The sequence below is a fragment of the Gadus morhua genome, chromosome 18 (assembly GCF_902167405.1).
Source record: "Gadus morhua chromosome 18, gadMor3.0, whole genome shotgun sequence".
In the NCBI taxonomy this organism is placed as follows: Eukaryota; Metazoa; Chordata; class Actinopteri; order Gadiformes; family Gadidae; genus Gadus; species Gadus morhua.
In genome coordinates, this window is record NC_044065.1 from 4,558,418 (window position 1) to 4,581,062 (window position 22,645).

General features: G+C 48.6%; 1 protein-coding gene across 1 annotated transcript in view; it reads right to left on the minus strand.

Moving 5' to 3' along the window:
* myo1d (myosin 1D) overlaps positions 1-21,313 on the minus strand; it is a 73,300-nt gene extending 51,987 nt beyond the window's left edge. Inside the window, exons 1-4 of the mRNA XM_030340932.1 lie at positions 20,713-21,313; positions 4,041-4,249; positions 3,347-3,440; positions 196-361 (exon numbers count right to left, since the gene is read on the minus strand). Of these exons, the coding sequence (XP_030196792.1) occupies positions 196-361; positions 3,347-3,440; positions 4,041-4,249; positions 20,713-20,807 (564 nt within the window). The 5' untranslated portion in view covers positions 20,808-21,313. The remainder of the gene's footprint in view (positions 1-195; positions 362-3,346; positions 3,441-4,040; positions 4,250-20,712) is intronic.
* Positions 21,314-22,645: the final 1,332 nt, after the last annotated feature.

The window sequence follows — 22,645 nt, forward strand, 5'->3', positions numbered from 1 at the left end:
GATTTAAACCATTGCTAAACTGAAATGAAAACAACTGAATAACATCCCTTCCCATTTCCTGTGTGAGTCTTCACAGACTCCTGTGTGTCTTCACTTGTGCCTATCACTTAGTTAGTTTGTAGCTAGTGTTGTGTAGTATTTAGCACATCCCAGGGCCCCTGAACAGGAGGGCCCCTGAGCATAAGGGCCCCTAACCTTCTCCAGCAGGTAGTTGCTGATGTGGCCCCCAATGGGGTCCCCCTTGAAGTCGAAGTTGATGTCCATGTACTTCCCGAAGCGGCTGGAGTTGTCGTTGCGGTTGGTCTTGGCGTTTCCGAAGGCCTCCAGGACGCAGTTGGACTTGAGGAGCATGTTCTTCACCCTGAGAAGAGCAGGACAAAGTTACAGGGCAGCTCCTCCACGCCCGGACCCAAGGTACCAGGTTTGATGCCCAGCTTCTGCAGCCTACCAGCAAGCAGTGTTGGGGTAGTTACTCAAAAAAAGTAATTAGTTACTTATTACTAGTTACTTCTGTAAATTGTAATGAGATTACTTTACTAGTTAATGTATTTGAAAAGTAACTTCATTACTTATTACTTTACTTTCCAGTTTCTTTATTTACTGAAGATACATGGACAAACATCATAGCTCTATCATCACTCAGTGTTTATTGTATAAATCTATACAAAATAGCATATGAAACCATATGAAAGAACAATATCCCTGTCTGCACAAAGAAATGCCTCACTGTAAAATCCACCAACAGGATAAAGTAGGCTATGGTGAGGTCAATCAGTAGCACTTGGGAAACATGAGAACAAAAATTAAGTGGTCAATGAAAAATATAAAAAGGTCACTTTATCCCATACAATTAAAACAGAAATGCACTTAAGCGGCTGTGACACATGCTGATACTTTATGTGGTCCAAAGGCTGAATGATCCTGATCTATTTCACACGCTATGACATCGTAAGTGCGTCTTCCTCTCACCCTCTTGCAGACAAGTTTTAAAGTAATGCTGTCTATCCAGTGCTCCGACATTCCTAAGGAACTTTTGTTGATGGTGGACCAAATGCCCGCGGTGGTGGACACATGATCCAGGGAGGACTCGAAAATTATTTTGAGCTTCGATTACATGTTCTGTCGATATAACACTTGTTCAGGTAATGTTGGATGTTGGATGTTGGCTTGCGAGTGGCAAGCCAACAACTAAATCTGGGCGATTCAATAGTCGACAGGGGCAGCATGTCTTCTACAATGAACCCTGCAACCAGCCGATCTTTCTGTTTCACCTGCTTCTGCACTCCAACACTTCAACACTTCTTCGCACAAGCAGCTAAATCACTCAAATTGATTGCTATGGCAACGTGCCGAGGCAAGCAGACGCCGCAGACACACAGGCCGCACGCATGCACGCACCACAACAGATCAGAACTTTACACGCAGGCAAACACGGCTTGGGTAACGCAGGAAAGCACGTTACTATAGTCTAGTAAAGTAGTGTAGTTACAGATATTTGAAATGTAATGCGTTACTTTTTTAACGCGTTACCCCCAACAATCATTCATGAGCAGGACTCAAAGCGGATGGGAAGCCTAGAGATCTTATTTTGATGCCTCCCAACCCCTTCCTCGTGGCTGGTAGATCACCTTTAAACGGAGGTTGAGGTCTACTCTGACGTATTTCAGCCTTAGCTGCAGAAGCTGTGGTCATTTTCAGTGATGAAAGGATGCTGTGTCAGTCCACAATGCTGCTAATAGCCTGAAAAGACGGCTCCTCCCTTCAACAGAACTGATATTTGATTATCTTTAATGGTATATCGGAATAATTTGATCATGTGACTAATGCAACCAATAACAAGTCACCAGCAGTAGGACATTTCAGGGTCTGTACAGCCATTTGGACACAGCAATAAGAGGCGACCACATTATTCATGTATTAACAATATTATATCATAATTGGAGCTGCCAAAATTAGTCTACTAATCATAAGTTGATCGACAGAATACACAGAATCTGATTTTGATAATCGTTTCATCGTTAAGGTACAAATTACGAGCACTTTCTCCTTAATGTTGCAGTTCAATCCGAACATTTGCTTCATGGATCGTTACTACAGGACCCGTTTTGTTTTTCTGGCAAGCATGTATACGACATAACTTGGGATGGCATATTCTATGATTTATAACATTTGATAAACATTATATCAACAAAGACCGACATGTGCAGTGGCGTGATCACGGCCATAACTTCATGTCCGAGGCATTGCTTTATTACTGCACCCTGTTCAGCTCGCCTTCCGCCGTCCTGAGCCAATATTTACCGTGCATAACATTGTGCGTGTTGCACAACAGCGTGCACACCTTGCTGATAAGCAGCGGGTCTCTCCCCAGGGACCTGAGGGGTTGACTCCAGAGAGAGTGGAATTCTGTGTTGTAGAATCGACGCCCCAATTCTTTTCCCTACACGCCTTAAATCGGACACATCTGATCTTTGTGCCTCTAGTGAACTTAAGAGGGGCTTCGGTCTGACCTTCTGCTGTCCTTGACGTTTCTTACTTCGTTTCCGAATTTGTTGAAAAGTATGACTCAGTCAGTCTAGAAATACTCCTATTGTCTACATATCGGGTAAAATAATGCGGTTTATGGACAAGCATGAGTAAAGTGTATTTAACGGTCCCTTTGTGGTTTTATGGAAAGGAATGGGAGAGCAGATGGACGTGGTTCACGTGTATCCTCGGACCAGGGTGGGAATCGAACCTGCGTCGCTACGAGGCGTAGTGGCCACAGGTTGATGGCCCCAGCGCGCTGCCTCGCGGCTGACCTTTGACCCTCTGGCCTCGTATCAGACGGTTCACAGCCGCCCATATAAGGCCGGTCCTGCGAGGGCGGGGCCGCTGGGTTCAAAGGCCTCAGATAAGAGTAACCATGGTAACCGTGGTAACCTTGGCAGCATGGATTATGTAACGAGAACTCTTCTGCTTTGAGCAGGGGGTTTGGATTAGAACAAGGAATAAGTGAATGCACGGTTTATGCATGACATGCAACCTTCGATTACATGACTGCATGACTACACGACTGGATCTTTATTCAATTTATTCGTTTGGGAGAGAAAGTCCTCGTGGAGGCCCAGATGAAGTCGAACACTATCGTAGGATTCGTGTCATATCAGTGCATAGTAAAGTTTAAACTACAAAGTATCACTCTCCAATCATTGGCAAAGGATAATAGAGATGTTGTTGCCCTGATTGCTCCGTTGAATCATTGACAGTGAAAGTGAATTTATTCCAGGTATCAGATCAACAGCTTTATAGTGCCGGTGTGGAAACCTTTCCTTGATAGGAGCCACCGGGACCTCTTAACCCTCACCTCTCGACCTCGGCCCGCTGGTTGGGGTTGGTGATGGCCGCGATGTACTGCATGATGTACTTGCTGGCCTCAGTCTTCCCTGCCCCACTCTCCCCTGGAAAAGGACAAATAAACAGAATTAAGGTCCATTTTAAGAACATGTATTGAACCAATGTTCAAATTCACTTGAACATTTGTTTCATGTTTAACATTTACACTTACATTAAGAGCGTTTAGAAGGCGCTTTTATCCAAAGCAAATTACTTGGTCCAATAAGGCAATTTTTTAACACTGTGTGAGCCATTAACTCAGCTTGGCCTTATATAGAAAACATAAACCTTTAAGTGTTTTTATTTCAGGGTTTTCAAGGTTTGCGGTCAGGGCCGTCAGAGGCGCAGTTCCCTCTCTGACCACTGAGTGGCGCTGCAGTAACCGCAGCGTTGTCAATGATGTCATGAAACCTTTGGTCATTCAATGTTTTCTTTGAAACCGAACACACACACACACACACACACACACACACACACACACACACACACACACACACACACACACACACACACACACACACACACACACACACACACACACACACACACGTGAATAACGCATGGTTTAGGTTACGGGTGGAAAAATCTTCCCTCCCTGTGACCAACGCCCCCCCGGCCGACCCCCCCCCTGGGGGGGTTGAGGGTGAATGATGGGGGTCGGTCACCTGAGATGACGATGCAGGTGTCCTTGTTCCTCCTCTTCATGGCCTTGTAGGCGGCGTCAGCGATGGCGAACAGGTGCGGCGGGCGCTCGTACAGCTCGCGGTTGCGGTACTGCTCGACGGCGTCGCGGCCGTAGATGTTCATGGCGCGGTACGGGTTCACCGACACCACCACCTCCCCGATGTACGAGTAGATACGCCCCTTCTCGAACCTGGAGCCGGACGGAGGAAGAACTAGGTCAGCACACCTCCACGTTTACATTGAGGGTGTTTAGCAGGACGCTTTTATCCAGAGCGACTTCCAATCAGTACATTTGTCAGAAGAAAGAGAAACAGCAATATATCGCTGTCGGTACAGTAAGGATGTTCATAGAGCCAGGTGCCAAGCACTAACAATCGCTAGATTAACCCATTCCCCGTATACAATGAGACACCACACAATGCCAAGAACTATTTTTAAGTGCCAGGACGTACAACATACAATAAGTGCGTAAGGGGGTTGTTTTTAGAGAGAAGGGAATGAGTAGGGGCGGTGGGGGGGTTAAGGGAGAAGGCTATGTAGAGCCCAGAGGCAAGAACCAGAAGGTCACCCCAGGCCTTGACACGGACTGAACCACAACGGAGGTAGGCATGTGCCACAACAGCGACAGAACAATTACTAGGTCAACATCGACAGAACCAGAACTGGGTCAAGAGACGCATGCGTCACATGAAGGAACGCGGATGATGAACGATGTCCAATGCAAGAAGATCACATGCTCTTGTTTTTGAACGATAATAGGTTGATTTGTTGATGTATGTAACGTGTAATATGGAAAATATGTGAATGTGTTGAAGCTGTCGAATCAGATTAAAAGCAACAATAAAATGAAAAAAAACACAGCCGAGCTAGAGTCAGGAATCAGGATAGAGTAGCAAAAATTAGAACTTGAAAAAATAAAAGTATAGTGTTAATTATTGATTCATGCTTTTTTTCCCAAGCCACATGTCGTAATTTCTCGCTTTCTTTTCCAGGCACGGAGCAGGGATGGGTTAGACTAGAGGGCTTTTTGCCCAAGGGCACCTGAAGTTAGACTGAGGACATCGGGGATTGAACCCAGAGTCTCAGCGGGCAGTCGGACTCTGCTGCGTCCAGTATGGGTTTGGTTTCCAAGTGGTGCGGCGTTATCTTAAAATAGACACATTTATACAGTAGTCAATCATCACTGATTAAATATTAGCCCCTGATGATTAACAAGTCCTCAATCTCTTGGTGATAACGAAGACAGCAATGATAACTGGCTTTTTTTATCTGACCTAACTGAGTTGTGGTTTTGCATTCTAACCTTCAATGTTGTGAACTTTATATTATTAAAAGGTCAGAGGAAGTACAAAACAAGAGAGTATAAACAAGAGAATACTGAATCCAAAACTTAATTCCTATTCAAGTCCAATGGTGTATTACCTTTTGTCCAAACCAGCTTATTACACAGATATGCTCGACATTTAGCAAATGGCTGCTTGTTTACTTTACTAACGTCCCACTAAACTCAGCAGTGCTTTATTACAAACACATCGGGTTTCCTGCCAACACCCATGATTCCTCAGAATTCTGCTGTGTTTACGTTCATGACGGTGTCCTAATAAGGGAACTCTAACACGTTCAGGCAGAGCGTTCAAGTGTGAGTCTACTCAAATCTCCGCGGAGACCTGGAAGAACTGCCCGCCAAAACGATGCCGTCAGCGAGCCAATCGGCCGTGCTCGTTAGAGAACGCTCTCATCCAGAGCAACAGCAGGGATCCTTCATCCACGAGCAGGTAGGGTTAGGCGTCTTGCCCAAGGGCACTGGGGACAGTGGGGTTTGAACCAAGGATAGTTTGGCTGGGAGTCAAGCACCCTCACTACTAGAATCTCCGCCTCTATGAAACACTCATCCATATGGAAGAAGTGTATTTCTATTTTCCTCTTTTTCACTTTCACTTTCATCCTGTCTGTCTTCTTTGGCTGAAGCAACCTGTTTGGCTGCCAGTCTGTCCAGGGGGAGAAACCCTCCCCCTCCTCCCACTTCCTCCCCTCTTCCTGAAGATGAATGGCTCCTTTCTCCACTGCTGCTTCAAAGCCCGCTACTGCAGTGAACCTGTCTGGCCCGACCGGTCCCAGCTGGTCTGACCCGGGCCCGGTGGAAACAGACGACCATGCGCTTTGTAGGCGTTTAGCCCGACGTTGCAAAATGTTTACAGTCCTAATAAGACACTCCCATTGGTTGGAAATACCTGGAAAGCCTTTCAGCTGTCGTCATTGCTCTCTTTAGAAAACACGACCAGGAATGCTGAGCAGACACCTCAACGACGAGGACTTAAGGCCAGCACACAGAGGGATCCTCTGGTATCAGATATGGGGACTGGGTTCACACATTAATGAGAATATTTTTCTTCAGAACGTGACCGTTTACATTTATAATCTATAATTATAATAATACATTTGTATCATTATGCAAATGTTTTTTCATGTTTTTCCGAAGCTGGAAGTTTATGTTTTTCCACGTTTTTCCGTCATGGAAGCTCGAACGCACGTAGGTCGGGGATGGCGCGTTTCCCATTTCCGACTTTCCACTTCCAACCGTTTACGCACGCAGCTTACACTGCATGTGTTTGTACGTTTGTAGTTATGTGCCTGTGTAGAGAATGAGCTAGTCATGGTATCGGATCAGCGCATACACTTGTATACTCGTCAATACCCAGCCTAAAAAGCAAGGCATCGGACGGGGTCTCCGATACGATAGAACAACTCAGGGGTAGCAGAATCACGGTCCTCCATGCCATTCAAAACAGCTAACACTGGTTTTGAATAGCAGGGCTTTAGCAAGGCTATGAGCCGGAGCTGAAGATGTACGTAAACAGCTGCTCGCCCACCATAAGCTACATCATTTGTGCTCCCCTTCAAAACGTGGACTTTCTAAGTGTAATGAATCCTTGACCGGAGTAATCCTTTAATCTGCAATAACGTGACGGCCTGATCCCTTCGTCGGGAACCCGCCCCAAGCATGTTATTCCATACCACTAATAAATCCATAAATATATAAAACAAATAAACAAAGAAACCGGTTTAAACCGGATGCCCTCCGGCGTTATCAGTTTGTCCGCTTGCTCCCGGACCCGGAACCAAAACAACAAACAAACAGGGAGGCCTGTTGATCGCTACGGCTAGGAGTGTGTGTGTGTGTGTGTGTGTGTGTGGGTGCGTGCGTGTGTGTGTGGAGGAGAGAGGGGGAAAGTGGGTCAGCAAAGTGTTACACACACACACACACACACCTGGTAAACAGCAGGCGGCACGAACACTTCATTATAACCAGGAGCTCGCTGGGCAGCTGCAGCCCTTATGCTCATCAATTAGTAACAGATACATGCCACCTGTGTGTGTGTGTGTGTGTGTGTGTGTGTGTGTGTGTGTGTGTGTGTGTGTGTGTGTGTGTGTGTGTGTGTGTGTGTGTGTGTGTGTGTGTGTGTGTGTGTGTGTGTGTCTCCATGCCAACGACAGGCAGACACGGACCTCTCAGGGGCGGCGGCGGGGCGCTCAGGGCTGTGAGCAGTGAACACAGCTCAGCGAGCATCACTGTTGAACAATGACACTCACCGGCCGCCTTCACGGCCAACACGGTCCGATATCCATCGGGGGTCTGGCTCGTTCACCGCCGGCCAGAACTGGTGTCATTATTCTGAGGGCGATGGTTCAGCGGCCAGCACAACAGAGGAGGTCAGAGGAGGTGTTTGCTGTCAAACATGCTGCTGGGCTGCATTCCCAACGCTTCAGAGTCGACTTCTGCCCCGCATGGCGCAGCCTTAGCCAACACTCTGCGCTGATTAATTATTGATTGGTTCCCAGCACTTAGTCAGAGCCACATCCGAGCATCGGAACTCAGCCAACGCTCAATGTTGTGGTTGGTGTAACTCCTCCACCCCTCATTGATGAGGTTGGTGTAACTCCTCCACCCCTCATTGATGAGGTTGGTGTATCTCATCGAAGGTGGCGTTAAGACTCCCACAGGTGGAGCGAATGGAATGCAGCGTCATCTGTGTCAGCGAGAAAGCCCGCTATGATAGCCTCCTTCACCCGTCCACAATAAGGGCCATTGTAGCTCTCAACACCACCACCACCACCACCAGCACCGCCAGCCAGCAAGAAGAGAAGCTGCTTTGGGCTGGCTCCATTGTTCTGATGTCAATCGACAGTCTTTGTTCGATAACACCACCGTCACCTGCCCCCACATGGAGAGAGAGAGAGCGAGAGAGAGAGAGAGAGAGAGTAGCGAGAGAGAGAGAGAGAGAGAGAGAGTTAGCGAGAGAGAGAGAGTTAGCGAGCGAGAAAGAGAAAAAGAGAGAGAATGAGAAAAAGTGAGAAAGAGAGTGGAAGTTAGCGAGTGAGAAAAAGAGAAAGAGCGAGAAACAGACACAGAGACAGAGCTGCCCACTCCATGTGTGCCGAGTGCTTCTTCAGCAGCAGTCAGATCAGCTGAGTTTGCATGGGGGGGGGGGGGGGGAGAGGAGGGGGGGGGTTCTCCTGAGAGCCAGCGTTGGAGAGTCATTGTTGAATGTAAAGGGGAATTCAAGAGGTCCTCAGCGCTGTCGTCACTGAGGAGACGTATAGACAGAGTGTTTTGTCCGTGATATCTGATGCCGGGGGTTGAAGCCACAGTTTTATAGCGGAGAAGCTTAATGCTGCACACACACTCCACAAAAGATCCATTCAGGTGATGCGACTGGACAGGACAATACGGGAGACGCACAATCCTACTGAGACAAAAGACACCGTATTCACGCCACAATGTTGAATAAAGCAGAGCGATCATCTACAAATGCGTATACCAACCCAGCAGTCCCATTGCCATATACAGTAGGTGGATGGAGTTCTGATCCCTTTTTAGGGAATATAATCTAGTTTCTGTCATGGATGGACCCGGTATTGTGGAGCATGGAGACAGAACTGAAATTCTACTTTGTTGGACAATGAATGCTCCAGGGAGAATGTAGGTTTGTGCGTTAACCTTCAACATTGCGATGCAATTCCCTCATTGGGATTTCCCACACTTTTCCTCCCACGCTGAATGAGTCCAGACATGATGCAAGCCCTCCACAAATAACACCTGACTGGGACCCAGAGAACCACTCCTCTCCAGACTGGGACAAAACAAACCAGCAGTGTGCGGGAGTCGGGACGAGACAGAGCTCTTGGAGGGGCTTTCCATACCCTGGGCCTTTAGAGACACGACGTATGACCGAGGATGGCTTCAACCTCAACCCTCATGATGACAGAGACAGAGACAGAGACAGAGAGAGAGAGAGAGAGAGAGAGAGAGAGAGAGAGACAGAGAGAGACAGAGAGACAGAGAAACAGAGAGACAGAGAGACAGAGAGACAGAGAGAGAGAGAAAGACAGAGAGAGAGAGAAAGACAGAGAGAGAGACAGACAGAGAGAGAGACAGGACAGAGTGAGAGAGACAGACAAAGAGAGAGACAGACAGAGAGAGACAGACAGAGAGAGAAACAAAGGGACAGAGAGTGAGAGAGAAAACAGAGGAAAACAGAAAGACAAATACAGAGACAGAAAGAGAGAGATTGACAGAGACAGAGAGAGGGGGGAGAGTAGGAAAGCAAGAGACTGGCGGTGAAGAAGAGCGAATGGGTTTTGTTTTGGCAAAGATGATATCAGTGCGACCAATCAGTGGAGCACGTCAGCATCACACAGATCGCACCAGAGGCTCCATCTGTTCCACTCTCATTCAGATGGATTAAGAAAACCACAGCTCAGAGATTAGAGATTAGAGATGCTTCGTTTGTCACATCATGATGTCAGTGGAGAGAGAGAGAGCGTCCGCAGGGTTAGCTCACGTCAGCACTTTAACCGTATTGTTGTACACTGGGCTCATACAGTTGAATAATGCGGGATTAACATTAATGATTACATAACAGAACTGGCCCGTGTTTTGAATTACAACAAGATGGTGTCACAAATGCAAACAGCAACCAAATGTAGGCTGAAACTAGTTTGAAGCAAATTTAGGCACTTGGTTTAAAGGGCAGATATTTAAGGCCTCGGTTTGGAGCGCACCACAGAGCATTGAGGACCACTCCCTCTCCCTCCCTCCTCCCTCTCTCCCTCCTCCCTTCCTATCCTCCCTCCATCTCCTCCCCCCCTCCCTCTCCTTCCTCCCTCTCTCTCTCTCTCTCCCAGGAAGGGAGTGAGAGAGCATAGTTAAACTCACTTGTCTGACCGCACCACAACCTTACTCACACACACACACACAGTGTAACCTAAGGCTCATTCTCTCTTACACACACGTCAACATGTTGGGTTCTTTTTACTTCAGAGACTTTTATAGAGGCAAATGTTTGATCCACACGGCCGACCGTAACGTTTGCATTTGGTTAGGGATTTTTGGTTATATCCAAAATACCCCCCCCCCCCCCACACACACACACACACGCACACACAGACACAGTTGGTCTCCACCTGAAAGAACCTGATGCTGCTAGCCCAAATTTTGGATTTATTTTTACTTCCTGTTGGCACCAAGTGTTTTAAATGATTCGAAAGCAACACACACACACACACACACACACACACACACACACACACACACACACACACACACACACACACACACACACACACACACACACACACACACACACACACACACAGGGGGCTCAGCTGTGAATTACAGAGTCAGTGTAACCGCTGTCTCCAGGCCTCTTGGGCGGGGCCCTCTGTTGGTTATTTGGTTGGTGGTTGGTGGTTGGTAGTTGGTGGTTGGTTGTTGGCTGGGGAGGGAGGGGAGCGCACAGTGACAGTCTGCTCCCAGGCATATCGCCCCGTCAGGCCTGCCGCTCGACGGATGACATCACCACTCTGGAACAAACTACCTCACAATCTCAACTCAGCCTTAGACCACGAATGTACCTGTTGTGTTAAATAAACAAAAATGAACTAGCAACGTTCAGACAGCGATGATTTAAATAATTGCGTATTTTAAGAGGATATACCATTGCCGGGAGTTTCCAGGGCAATAAACAAAAATGACAAACAAAATGACAGATAGACAGGCAGACAGACAGAATCCAGGGAGGCAGATATAGCCACCTCAAATCAGGAAAAAGGTGTTGAAATGGAAAACATGAAAGAGAAGTGTCACCTCAAAGCTGCTCTGGAATGAGTATCTAAATTGAACCTGATATCTTTATGATATTACACCCACATGTTTCCGCAGTGGCAGTGAAGCCCGGTCAGGAAGGACATTCTGCACCAGAGCTTCTGTTGTCATTCATGGCTTCATTCCAACTCGGGACTGGAAGCACATTGTTTCTCTGAATGGAGGACGAACGCATTGTATTCATCATTGATTCCTCAGGTTACAAAGTGTGTTTTAACTCAGTGGAGACACAGCAGTGGGTGTGTACAGCCCTTTACTACCGTGAACTAGATCTGGATCCACCATTCAGAGAAGTGTAGAGATAAGTTATCTCTGTGACCTGTTTATTACCAGCACTGTGCTGTGTTTAGAGCGATGGCGATAAGTCTGAGCTTCACCTCCAAGTCGTAAAGCATGGATCACCCTGGGAGCCTTCACTTTCTTCAATAAATCTCTCAATTATACACACAATAAAATGCAAAAATACTAAAATATATCATGAAATCTTTTTGATTGCCCTTCGATTGTCTGCGGTGCACTAAGGCCCAATCCCATTTCTACCCCTTACCCCTTCCCCTTACCCCTCCCCCTTGTTTTGAAGGGGTAAGGGGAAGGGGATTTTGCCTAAGGCCCAATCCCATTTCTACCCCTTACCCCTTCCCCTTACCCTTACCCTCCCCCTTCAAAACAAGGGGGAGGGTAAGGGTATCGGGAGGCTCCATCGGGAGGCTGGTGTGGTCTGACCGGCCCAGAGCCCAACACAAGGACCACTGATCCCAGGGAGAACAGGACTTCTGTTCACCATCCCGGTACCGGAAGCCGTCCACGTCAAACTAACCTTCACCTTAATCCCTCCTGAACACCGAGACACCCAGACTCAAGCTCTGCCAAACAGAGGCTGGTAGGATTTCCACTCGGGATTTTTCCTCCGCAGCACGATTCGTCCCAACTGGTCAACATCCCGGTTTATCGTGTCACCCTGTAGAGCAGGGGTGCCCAACCAGTCGATCGCGGTCTACCAGTAGACCGCCGACAGATCCCAAGTCGACCGCGAGGGGTGAAGAAGAATATTATTATTATTTTACTTTTTTTTACAAATAAAATACAATTTGCGCGGGACATATACGCGCGGTAGCGCATGCGCAGTCAACAGTAGTTGAAAGCCATCAACAGTAGTTACGCACTCCTAAACGTTGGCATGGCTGAGGGGAAACGAGCTAAGACCTACCATTTTCACCCTGAGTGGGAGGAAGATTATTGATTATTGTTGAGAAGGTGCCGTGCGCAGACGGAATGAAACCCCCACCGAAGTCCGAAGCCCCCCCCCCCCCCCCCCCCCCCCCCCCGCTTGAAGGTAGGTTTGCAATGTTGACACTAGGCTGGTAGATCTCGGGAGGTTGGCTACTTGAAAAGTAGATCTTGGGTCAAAAAGGTTGGGCACCCCTGCTGTAGAGTATAATAACCCTACTGTAGGGTTATTATAGAGGGTCGACTCTACATCTAGAGGTCTGGAAGCTCACTGCAGCTCTGCGTTTAGCCAGCCCCTCCTCACTTAGAAACTGTTCACTAAGGTCCAAGACCGACGGAGACCACACCCCCTCCATGGTCTGAGACCCTCAAACCTCTGGACTGTACATAAGGGTGGGGGGGGGTGGGGGGGGGTGGGGGGGGGGGGGGGGGGGGGGGGGGGGGGGGGGGGGGGGTGGGGGGGGCGCATCTTCCAGCGAGTCCTTGGCAAACAATACTCCGAGGTCAGAACTAAGATGGTAGCTGCTGGGAGCAACACTCTAGGTCAACATGACCCTACTTTGTTGGCATGTCAGGAGGAGTCTTTGATATCGTCCCGATGCATGGCATGAAAGACACTTTTAAACGCATGACTTCAAAAGAACATTAACCTGTAGTTTAGACACTGAAGAGTTATTTCGTATTTTAATGATACACCTTGTCCAGCTGTCTGAGCATCCTGCCGAGTTAAGGTTAAGGTTAAGGTTAGTAGTGGTTAACATAGACAAATTAAATCCCTGATTGGCTTCTCCTCATGTCATCTAAAACCTTCTCCCAGCCAATGAACCCCGAGACAAACCAGGACCAGGTGATGGTTTCAGGATCGAAAGGAAAACACAAACCGATCTATGATCTCAACAAAGGAAGGCATGAGGACAAACAGGCATGAGGGCGCACCCTGACAACCACCCAGCCGGAGGTAGGCATGCGACCGGTCAGGATTAGAGACGGCTTGGCATGTTGGCAGGTTGTGACAGAAATGACAGAAGCTGTCAGACATAAACATTCATGTCAATGCACGTCATCTCATTCATGCCAAACCAGTGATTTGGTATCAAGTCCGTAATGCACGTTAGTAGTGACTGAACGTGAGCAAGTAAACGACCTCATCGCTGTATGATAAGACCCAGCTGGCGTGTTGGTCTGTGAATGTAAATGGGTTTGGTTAACAACATGTACTCTAACAAGAGGACCATGCTGGTTTGAAACCAGAGCCCACGCCATGTATGGCATAGACTGACATCTAATGTACGCACTTATTGTATGATGTGCGTCCCGGCACCTAATTGAACAGACTTATTGTATGTTGTATGTCCTGGCACTTAATGTACGCACTTATTGTATGTTGTACAGCCTGGCATTTAATGTACACACATATTGTATGTTGTACGACCTGGCACTTAATGTACGTGTTTATTGTATTTTGTATGTCCTGGCACTTAATGTATGCACTTATTATATGTTGTACGGTCCTGACACTCAATGTACACACTTATTGTATGTTGTACGACCTGGCACTTAAAAATAGTACCTAGCATTATGTAGCATCTTATCCTAGCTACCTTGGTTGCATACGGGGAATGGGTTATCCTAGCGATTGTTAGTGCATGGCACTTGGTTCTATGATCATCCTTACTGTACCGACAGCGATATATTGTTGTTTTTCCTTCTTTCTAAAAGAGAGAGAATCCCTTGGGGTCAAATAACCGTAAATTTAATAACAAGGTCTTCTGGTGTGAGGGAGGGAGGAGGGAGGAAGGGAGAGGGAGGGAGGGAGGGAAGGAAGGGAGAGGGAGGGAGGGAGGGAAGGAAGGGAGGCTATGAGTGAGGGAGGGGAGGAGGGAGGGAGAGAGGTACGGAGGCAGGCAGTGAGAGAGGGAGGAAATGAGGGAGGGAGGCAGTGAGTGAGGGAGTGAGATATAGAGAGAGGGAGGGAGGGAGGGAGGGAGGGAGGTTTGTACGGAGCAGTTCTTGGACATGACTGCCTGGCTTCTGCAAAACCTGTTTGCACTTTAGCAGCGGCCAGCGGGGAAGACCAGAGGCTGTCAGACAAAGAGGCCAGCAGAACCAGACATGACTCACACACGCACACGCACACACACACACACACACACACACACACACACACACACACACACACACACACACACACACACCCCAATTGGGAATAGCAATTACTCCAATAGGGGGAAACCAAGGACTGAAATAGAGGGAAAGGGCAAAGACAGACAGACGGCTGAGAGTCAGAAATTTGGGAAGGAAATCCAGATCTATACCAGCACCGAACTCTGGTCCACCGGCATAGAAATAGATGCGTCTATAATCCTGTGAGCTTGTGTATACAGTTGTGTGTGTGTGTGTAGCGAAGGGTAATGGTGTGTGTGTTTGTGTAGCGAAGGGTAATGGTGTGTGTGTGTGTGTAGCGAACGGTAGTGGTGTGTGTTTGTAGCGAAGGATAGGGGTGTGTGTGTAATGAAGGATAGGGGTGTGTGTGTGTGTGTGTGTGTGTGTGTGTGTGTGTGTGTGTGTGTGTGTGTGTGTGTGTGTGTGTGTGTGTGTGTGTGTGTGTGTGTGTGTGTGTGTGTGTGTGTGGGTGTGTTCAATGGCTGTGAACGTGAGTAAGCAGCCATCTCCCACGGTAACAGAGAGGGGCGGGGGGGGGGGGGGCTAGACCAGGTGGTCGAGACACAAAAGAACAGAGAACGCGGAGTGTGACATCACACCGCCTTGTGACAGGGTGGACACACGTACAACTCTCCACACACACACACACACACACACACACACACACACACACACACACACACACACACACACACACACACACACACACACACACACACACACACACACACACACACACACACCATTTGGGATCGCAGGGTTGTTATTGGAGGAAAAGGACCACGCCCTCTCTTTGTAAACAAGCGGATTGTTGAGTATGGACGGTGGGGCGGGGGGGGGGGGGGGGGGGGGGGTGATGATACTCATGGCTGCAGCAGGCCTGAGACCCCTTATGGTATCAGGACTACGTCGGGAACACAGAGTTCACTCAGGACCAGACGTTACCCTCACAGCCAAAACAGGACCTCAGACTCCTGAGAACAACGAGGGGCTCGGAGAGAGCAGCCCCCCCCCCCCCCCCCCCCCCGGGAGCGAGAACCGCTCTGGAGAACACGCTCCTCACGGCTCTGTTTACGTCCCCTAAAAATTGAACCACAACGGAGTCTGTCTGAGAGGCTTTCAGCAAAAGAGTGAAAGCACGACGGGCAAGGAGGGGGGGGGGGGGGGGGGGGGGGGGGAGGAAGGGGGGAAGGAACGTGGGTGGGACGACCTGCCAGTGACCCCCGCCTGCCAACGAGGCGACTGCTGGGGAACCGACTTGAGGGGAAGGGGGGGGGGGGGGGGGGAGAACACACTTTATGTAAGCGGGTAATGTGTTTCAGATTACACTGGGTCGAATGAAAATTCTTGTGGCGAGACTGGACTCTTTAGTCTGTGGGGAGGAGCGCACGAGCGCGCAAGAGCGCGTATGAGCGTGCACGAGAGCGGATGAGCGCTGAGGCGGTTCCCTGGAGAGCGAGACGGACCATTCCAGAGGTGTGCTGCCGTTTTACCTTTGAGGAGGAACAGAGCGCGGGTGAGAGAGAGAGAGCGAGCGAGAGCGAGAGCGAGAGACTTCAAACGAACAGAGGTGAAGCTTCACTCCAAACAGACCCGTATCTGTTCTCCATGGTTACACAACCAAGGAAAGCTCACTAAATATGTCCTCAGTGTGTGTGTGTGTGTGTGTGTGTGTGTGTGTGTGTGTGTGTGTGTGTGTGTGTGTGTGTGTGTGTGTGTGTGTGTGTGTGTGTGTGTGTGTGTGTGTTACTTTCTTATCATTCAAAACACTTAGTAAGTGCCAACAGGAAGTAAGTTCTAAAATAATCCTCAACTTGGGTTAGCAGCAAGATTCACGGTCATTCAGGTGGAGACCGGATGATTTTATTTTTCAGAGAGTAGATACACACAAGCCCAGGGACAGACGACATGCAAGGTTTACGAAGGTTGTTGACGAACAATATTGACACAAAAAAAAGGGAAGGCTGCAACTGAAAAACGATGGGACTAGCTTGTCGTTTAAAACCTGGTTTCAGCCTTCTTATAAAAAAGACTTTATAATTAAATTATCGAAGAACACCCTCCAATAGAAGTACCTGCTGCTGACCCCCAGCTACAGGTCAAAGGGTCATATGGGTTGACCCTGTGTTACAGGTCCGGGGTCAGGTGGGTGACCCCGTCCTACAGGTCAGAGGTCAGGTGGGCTCTGACCACCAGAGCAGCAGAAGGGATCCACAGCTTTAGCTTTCTTACTCGCTGGACTGGATTTGCTCACATCTTCATATAATAATAATAACAATAATAAATCAGTATTATAAAGCACTTTTCTAAATACTCAAAGACGCTTTACAAAAAAGGAATACATACAGACAGTGCAGACACTCAAACAAAAGGAAAAAAAATAAAAGACACCACAACAATAGACAACAGATTAAGAGAGAGAGGATGAAAGTTGGCGAAGGATGATTTGTGTAGCTGACATTTTGGATTTACATACATTTTCAAATGTAAATATTCGGTGCAAAGGATTAGATCTCCTCTTACTGGTGACCTTTCACCTGAACTCTACGAGAGAGAGAGCGCGCTTAATAAGTATTGAAGGAACACACCTACCGAAACGCACGTGACATCAGAATACATAAAACAAAACAAAAGCCACATTCGTGAATCAATCAAAAAATAGATAAAACGCCAAATCGACCAAGGATAACATCCTGACGGGGTCAGTTGACAGTTCTAATCACATAGTAGGGCTCTGTGATTGGCTGGCACAGGAGGAGAAGCAGGAAGTGGTGAAATGTGAGGACTAAAGGCGCGGAAATGCCGATGGGAAGGGCAGCCAGCGGGCCGGCTCCGTATTATTAGAGACTTCCTGTCCCGAATCCTCCTTCCCCTCCTTCAGAAGCAATGCCAGGTTCAGGGCTCAAAGTCCTTATGGTGGAAGGACACACAGGGGGGCTCAACGGGCACACATGCGCACACACACACACACACACACACACACACACACACACACACACACACACACACACACACACACACACACACACACACACACACACACACACACACACACACACACACACACACACACACACGCACGGACACACGAGCAGGCACACACGCACACTCGCACACGCGCACGCACACAAACACACACACTTGGCTTATATTACATTTGAGTATCATGAGATGCCAGTTTATGAGAAGGGTAGAATAAGGATTAAAAGATGCCTCGCAAATCATCATTTAAGGAGGAGGAGAACAGGCGGTTTTCCCACTTCTGTTCATTATTCCCTGGATTCCGATGGGCAGGAAAACCCCAGCGTTCAGGAACAGGTCCAGGACATGAGCGCGACATGGCTGTGCTCCTAGAGAACTCAGGACTGCTGCCTTCCTCTACATCCATCGTCTTCATTCAGCGACGCAGAGAGTCAGGAATAGCTGGATCCAGCGGTGGTTGGAGAGAGGAACCTCAGCTCCTCCTCCTCTCTGTGGCCGAGCAGAGACAACCCCGCCCGAGAAAGGGAAGATACATCCAGAAAACCTAACCCTAGAATTGCATCTTATGAAATAAAACATTGCAGAAATAAAACGATAAATATAAAAATATAAAAAGAATATAAAAAAAGAAAAGAGCCAAAGTTCAAGGCCAATCGACGACGGCAGCCTTCCGACCAATGGGAGCAGAGACAGATTCCCGATACCGCCGCAGCTTTGCAGCCCGACCTCCAGCCTACCCAGCATCTCCAGGAACCAGCTGGCACCGGCCGCGCTGTCTATTTCAGGAGCCTCCGAGGGCCCTAGCTCCCTCACAGACCTCAGCCTCCAGTCCAAACAAAGTAGAGTCGACTGCCAACACGCCGGCCAAATACAGTGAGGGGCAGAACGACTCCTCGCTGCAGTCACTGGGAACTCGCCCTCGGTCAGCCGCTCAACATGGCGGCCCTTCACTTCCCAGTCCGGGTTCCCACAGCGGAGCGCACCCAGGAGAGTTCAGAGGGGTGGGAACTGGGAACCAGTGACGACTCTCTGTTGAAAACTACACAAGGGAGGCGGCGTGTAGCTTATGCTAGCTTCAAGGGGTGCCAGCACGCCTACACACACACACACACACACACACACACACACACACACACACACACACACACACACACACACACACACACACGGGGGTCATCAAGACACACACGCTGCAGGATCACAAACGCACCAGCAGGAAAAGGGGAAAGTGTCTGGAGTGTTTATCCAGGGCGGGTTAGTTTGGCCGTTCAGTGGAGCGAGCCGCTCAGTGAGAGCGTCTCGGAAGGTGAGTTTGGCCGCTCAGTGGGAGCATCTCTGAGTGTTAGTTTGGCATCTCAGTGTATTGAGCCGCTCGCTGCTTCTGCTCAGCTGGGACGGAGAAGGAGCTTCATGTTTCCTGTTTCAGTGGCCTCCGCCGTGCAGTAAAACAATAGACCTCCAACAGGGACCGGCCCCGAGGTGGGCTTGGGCCCCGGGGCACCAGCTGGGACTACCGTGTGTTCGTCACCCCTGGTCCGTGTCCTGGGGCGTTGGGATCCCATCAGCGGGTCCAGAGGTAGACCTGCATCCAGAACGGCCTAACCGTCTGACTGTCCTGCATTACCGTGTTCATACTGTAGAGGTCTGGGATGGGAAGGTGCAGAACACATTACTGTGTTGAAAACAAGTTCCACCGCAGAACCAACACTGACCACGCCGAAGCTCTATGCTGAAACACCGCCGGCAAATCAGAACCAGATGGCAGCTCAAAACAGGAACTCTGTCTGTTGTTGTTGTCCCTTCAGTTCTGAGGAGGGATGTGTTAGGGGTGGGCAGCGAGCCCCTTTCTCCGATTCCCTCGGCCCCCTGACCCCCGTCTAATACCATAGACCACAAGCCCTACAGCGGAGGATTCTCCGGAAGGTTGGACGGATCTCCCTGTTAATCAATGCAAATCAGTAGTCAAATCGTGTCAGTGGGCATCATTCAGCCAAAGTGTTTACTTCTCTAAACGACAAATCCTTCAGCGGGCCTGACATGTTGTTTAGAAGTGTCAGGGACAGGGACACGTGGACAGATGGACAGACAGGACAGATAGCGGTTATTGTCTGTTTGTGCACTTCAAAAGGATTTGGGCTGGAAACATCTCCGTACAGCAGAGAATCTCACACGGCACTCGGCCAGTCTGCTCTCAGACAGAACCGGGTCACTGTTTTGCCTCTCATAGCCCGGACCCCCCCAGAACAACCAAGTCCCCCCCAAACCTACCAGACCAACCAAGACCCACCCAGACCCCCCCAGACCCACCAGGCCAACCCTGACCCCTCAGACCGCTCTGATATCACAGCAGCATGCGCGAGTGTGGGCACATGCTAATAAGTTCTGGTCTTTCTCCAAACCCACACGCTAGCACCCGTCGACCATTGTACCACCGGGCCTTTGACTGACAGCAGGAGGAAGGGGGGGCAAGGCCATAGGTTCTCGACCGTCAGCCAATCAGATATGGTGGCACAAGCTGTGGCCTTTGCATCCATTCAAAAGCATGATATGATTGGGCCATTCCAGCTGTTTACACAAGGAGCAGTGTTCATGGTCGTAAAAGGCGGGGAGAAATTCTTTGGTTTGAATTGTTTCTGCTCTAAAGAATCCCAGACTGATAAGGTTTTTTCAAACAATGCCTGGATCAACAACAGACACATGTGGCAGTGCTTTCGGCATCCTAGGAATGCCTGTAACATGCCCATAATATCGGTTCAGGTGAAACGGAAGTAGCTTGTACGTTTATCAGCTTTCCCACTCCCATGTATTTACAAGACTTGCAATACAAGCCGAGGTAAAGGTTTAATTTAAAGGATTATTATGCAGTGTGTCCCCACCCCCGTCAATCAAACGAGAGGAGGATGCTCATGTGATGTCACCTGTTGATAGGTGAGAGCCCACCTGTAGCGAGCCAGCGCTCACCTGAGCGGAACGATTCAATGTTAATAAATGATAACTTGTAATATAATCTCCGCGGTAATGTACTCTGCATCCAGCCACATGCCTCCCCCCGTCCCCCTCCCTGGTCGTGGCGGCTTGGACCCAAAGGGTGGAGGGTCGTGTTCCCCGCTTCTTACCTGAGTTTAAGGTTGGCCATGAAGTCTTCCATACACACGTTGTCCATCAGGACGAAGTCCGCCTTCCCGAACTCCAGGCTCTCATGTTCGGCCATACTGGAGTCTCTGTTGTGTTGCTGGGGGTTATCGGTTGTTCTGAAGGAATAATAATCCAAGGCGGTTCTTCTGCTTCAAACTGCTTCAGATGAAGCGATGGGATCCGACAGCGAGCTCAGGAGTGCAGCTTCTCAGCAGTGAGACGTTCAGTCCATCCGCATTGTTCATATCCAGGCAGAAGTCTAATCCTTTAAAAAGTTGTATCGTTACTAATTTTAAAATAAACGCAACGTGAAAGGTAGAAGTGTCTCCGACAAGGTTAACGAATGTGTGTCTCTCTCTATCAAACTATCACAATGTCTTTAAAAAAAACCCAATGTCATCCAAACGTGTTCATATCGGGCTGCTGATGCTTTCCATCCAAAATATTCTCGTCCCGTTACGCCGAGGAAAATCCATACCATACATCCTCCTTCGGCTTTTCCTTGAATTTCCCCGTCCCGTCCCCAGCCCTCAGCAGCCAATAGGCGTCCAGCCGCCGCTCAAGACCCCGCCCCCTCGGCCGGTAGCTGCTCGTCAGGATTCGGCGGCGCGTCTAACTTTAAAACTATTACAAACATTTGAGATGACCAGAACTGGGCGTTGTTGTACCCTGCATAGTTTAGAGGTGACGCTTAATGGGAGGGGAATGTTCTTTGATGGGTTAAGATACCCCCTATTTCCTTATAAGGGAAAATAAGAGTTCCTTTTTATTTACCCAAGGAAGGCAAAGTGCAAACCGGGCAGAAATCCTGGAGGGCTTCTCTCCCAGTGAGTCAGTGAGAGTAAAGCTCAGAGTAAAGTAAAGACTACAGCCTGACCCAGCTGTCTTCAGGCCTGTTTGATGCTTTCACCGCACAAAGGACGGAATATATTCGATCTTCCATTGATGGAGTTGACATATGTCTTTGAGACAATACTGGCAGATTAATAAACAGAGCTTGTTGAAGTGCATGAGGCCCACAGCAGCTCATTATGGACCACAGCCAGCGTCTGGGACAGCAGCCCTATAGCGCCATCTTGTGGATGGAGACTGTAAGTGCGCTTCCGTGGCAGAGCACTGTGGTTTCTGTGTTATAGACCAACTTTAATAAAATACCTAACGTATAACAAATGAATACCACTTCATTGATATACTTTACAGATATATTAATAGTCAACTCAATTTCAGTAGATTAATGTTTCAACACGAAAATGTATCCAGTGTCCATGGAAAAGTCTACAGTAGACAAATTCAATTTTAGGTTTTCAAAACGTTATATTATAAATATATACATGATTATGAATGTGTGTTTTTGCTCTTAGCTGAGGCCTTTTCCTCGACCTCATGTCTTTTTCAGGCTAACATTGACCAATTTGCAGAGATAAATAATTTGATTCTAAGGCCTAATCCCATTTCTACCCCTTACCCCTTCCCCTTACCCCTCCCCCTTGTTTTGAAGGGGTAAGGGGAAGGGGTAAGGGGTAGAAATATGATTGGGCCTAAGTCTAGTATTGAACCAATGCTCTATTATTTCTATGAGTCCCATGAAACGGAGACCAGGCCCAGCTCGGTCCATCTCTGTTCACGGGACCCCATTTGGGGGAACAGTATTCTGATGCATCATGTCCTACATCATATACTCAGCTCTAAGGGCATCAAAGTGATGGTTCCTGGATGGTTCACTAGATAATAAAGAGGTAAACGTGAGGATGTTGAGCTGAGGAGGACGGGAGGGCGTTCGGACCGTTGGAAGGTGAGATGATGCTTGTTAGTCCTCAGTTTTGACCGTCCCGGTGCGATAGTAGCTCAGAGGTAGAGCGGGGTCGGCTGGTAACCGGAAGGTTGCTAGTTCGATCCCCGGCTCCTCCTAGTGTC